The sequence below is a fragment of the Etheostoma spectabile genome, chromosome 5 (assembly GCF_008692095.1).
Source record: "Etheostoma spectabile isolate EspeVRDwgs_2016 chromosome 5, UIUC_Espe_1.0, whole genome shotgun sequence".
Lineage (NCBI taxonomy): Eukaryota > Metazoa > Chordata > Actinopteri > Perciformes > Percidae > Etheostoma > Etheostoma spectabile.
The window spans coordinates 33,928,448-33,931,302 of record NC_045737.1 but is presented as its reverse complement, the minus strand read 5'-3'; the positions used below and the strand labels follow the sequence as shown (position 1 = coordinate 33,931,302).

Below are 2,855 nucleotides of genomic sequence, written 5' to 3'. Positions count from 1 at the left end.
ATTACCATCTGATTAAATGGTCTTCTCTGAGTTTAGGTCCCAGGAGCTCCGGGAGGAGGTTTCATGGAGCTGTTGTTCTGGGTCTGGGGCTGCTGAGCGTTTTCCTGCTGGCTGGGATCATCGGCTTCGGGGTCCACAGTAAGTCTAAATCACAATCTGAAGTTAAAATGTATAATAGGGTTAATAAGTGGTTTGTAAAGCATCAATCAACATTAATTTGACTCCATTTGGTGATCTCCAAAAGAGATGACTTATTTGTGCACTGATTAAAGTTATTCTAAATTATGTTTATAAATGCTTTACAAAGTATTTTAAGCAATTAACAACCTACTATAACTTCTATTCCCTGCTAACATAATTTCCAACTTTACAATAGCCATCCTAATTCAGTAACATTTAAAGTAATTATTTACAAATAATTTGGTTATAGTCAACAAAAAACTTTCTATAATGTTATGTGTGTGTGAAAAAAAAATGCATTTGTTAAAAAACATATTTCATAGCATTGCTAAAAATTATCATCGGAAGCACCATTCTACTCTAAAAGATGTAGACGCTTTCCCTGGACAGGTGTGTTACTTCTTTCACTTTTGACCAGGATCTTTTTTTGATCTGTGTTAGTCACTGTCCTTTTTCTCATTAATGTTTTGTTCCAGTTTCGTTTTCATTTAGGGAATCATACACAGGAAATAGCATATCAAAGCCAAATCAGAAAAAAACAGAAGGATCATTGTCAAGACACAAGCAGCAGTGACATGTTGTACATCTACTTCTGACAGTTAGACTGATTAATGTGAGTGAAATGCTTACTGAAGTCCAATGCAGAGTTCACTATGCTTATCATAGACTGGTTAAGAGTGATTATCTCTCACCATCAAGGGGCAAAATAAGGAAATGTAGTCTTGTGAAATACATTAGAAATGATATGAATACAGAAGGTGTTTTGTGGTTCTAAGAAATGTCTCTTGGTAATTTCAGACCATGGAACATGTTCCGGTGGATCAGCTGCAGAGCTCGCCACTATCAAGGCCAACCTGACTGAGCGTCTCCAGGCCAGTGAGGACAAGTCTTCCTCCCTGACTGAAGAGAGAGACCAGCTGAACTCCAGGCTCACTGAAATGGCTAAAGAGTTGGACAGGCTTCAACAGAGTGAGTTCTAGCATCTGGTATTTAGATGTACTTGCTGTAACATTTTTACTCAGTCCCCCTGCATTGTAATAAGCTGTTTTTAGTATATACTTGTATGATTTATTAACCAGGTATAGTCCAAAATGAAAAATTTGAAAATCAAACCTATATTAACAAAAACAATATGATTATAGACCCCTGGCAAATGGTGGCCTCTTTCCCTGTGTGTTGCTACATTGCACGGGTGGCAAATTTGACTGTTTTATTCTGAATGCCGAATTTCCAAACTGCTGACTCAGCTTTAAACTATTCTCTCTCGCCTTTGCTTATTTCACAAGAGTCACACTGCATACGATAATCACTAGTAGATGAGGTTAGGGACAGACTGACAATCTGTGCGTTTGAGAGAAGTCCAAAATGGCACAAAAAGGTCTTATAAAACTATATTAACCGCCAAGAGTACAGACATTTTAACATCAGCAAGAGGTAGCCTTCTGGTAATTGCCAGGAACAGGACACTAATTAGATAAATAGGCTCCCTTTACCCCTTTCTTAGGCAAGGCAAGGCAAGGCAGCTTTATTTGTATAGCACATTTCAGCAACAGGGCAATTCAAAGTGCTTTACACAAAATCAGTTAAACAGATAAAACCAAGTACAAACGTTAAACTCATAAGCATAAAACCAATAAAACACATGAATAGACAGTTAAAAACAAAATAGAAACATTAGGACACATAAACACAAGAGTAAAAGTTACAGTGCAGCATAAAATTTAAAGAAATGGCATTCATTTAAAGAAGGCAGCATCAAAAGAAGGTCTTCAGCCTTGATTTAAAAGAACTGAGAGTCAGCGGATCTGCAGGTTTCTGGGAGTTTATTCCAGATATGAGAGCATAGAAACTGAAAGCTGCTTCACCCTGTTTAGTTCTGACTCTGGGGACAGAAAGTAGACCTGTCCCAGATGACCTCAGAGGTCCCGTGGGGGTCATAGTGTAGTAGCAGATCAGAAATGTATTTTGGACCTAAACCGTTAAGGGGTATTTTATAAACTAGCAGAGAGTCTTTGAAATCAATTCTTTGAGACACGAAGCCGTGTAAAGACTTCAGAACTGAGTGATGTGATCCAGTCTCTGGTCTTAGTGAGGACTGGAGTGATGTGATCCAGTCTCTTGGTCTAGTGAGGACTCGCAGCAGCGTTCTGAATCCTGTAGCTGTCTGATGATTTGTAGGAGACCTGTAAAGACTCCTTACAGAAGTCTCGTACTGAAGATGAAGCATGGACCAGTTTTTCCAATTCCTGTGACACTAAGTCCTTTAACCCTTATATATTCTTAGGTATAGTAGCTGACTTTGTAATTGTCTAATGTGGCTGTTAGTTCGAGGTCTGATCCATGACTAAACCAGTTTCTGCTTTGCTGTTGTTTTTAACGTTGTTTTGTTTGAAGCTGAGCGCAGACTTTTAATCGTTCTTGTTTTTTTCCAAACACACTACCTCAGTTTTTCCTTCATTTAATTTCAAAGTTCTGCACATCCAGTCGTTAATTTGTTTGATGCACTTAGTCAGTTTTGGATTTGACTATAGTCCCCGGGCGATAAGGTTATGTAAATTTGTGTGTCGTCCGCAAACTATGGTAACTTATTTTGTTTTTCTCCATAATCGGCGCCATGAAAAGCATGTGATGTTAAACAGAAGAGGCCCCGATGGAGCCTTGCGTAACTCCGCACG

At 38.6% G+C, this 2,855-nt stretch overlaps 1 protein-coding gene across 1 annotated transcript in view; it reads left to right on the top strand.

The window, feature by feature from the left end:
* LOC116689650 (CD209 antigen-like protein C) overlaps positions 1-2,855 on the top strand; it is a 24,308-nt gene that overhangs the window by 194 nt on the left and 21,259 nt on the right. Inside the window, exons 2-3 of the mRNA XM_032516227.1 lie at positions 37-138; positions 979-1,149. Of these exons, the coding sequence (XP_032372118.1) occupies positions 37-138; positions 979-1,149 (273 nt within the window). The remainder of the gene's footprint in view (positions 1-36; positions 139-978; positions 1,150-2,855) is intronic.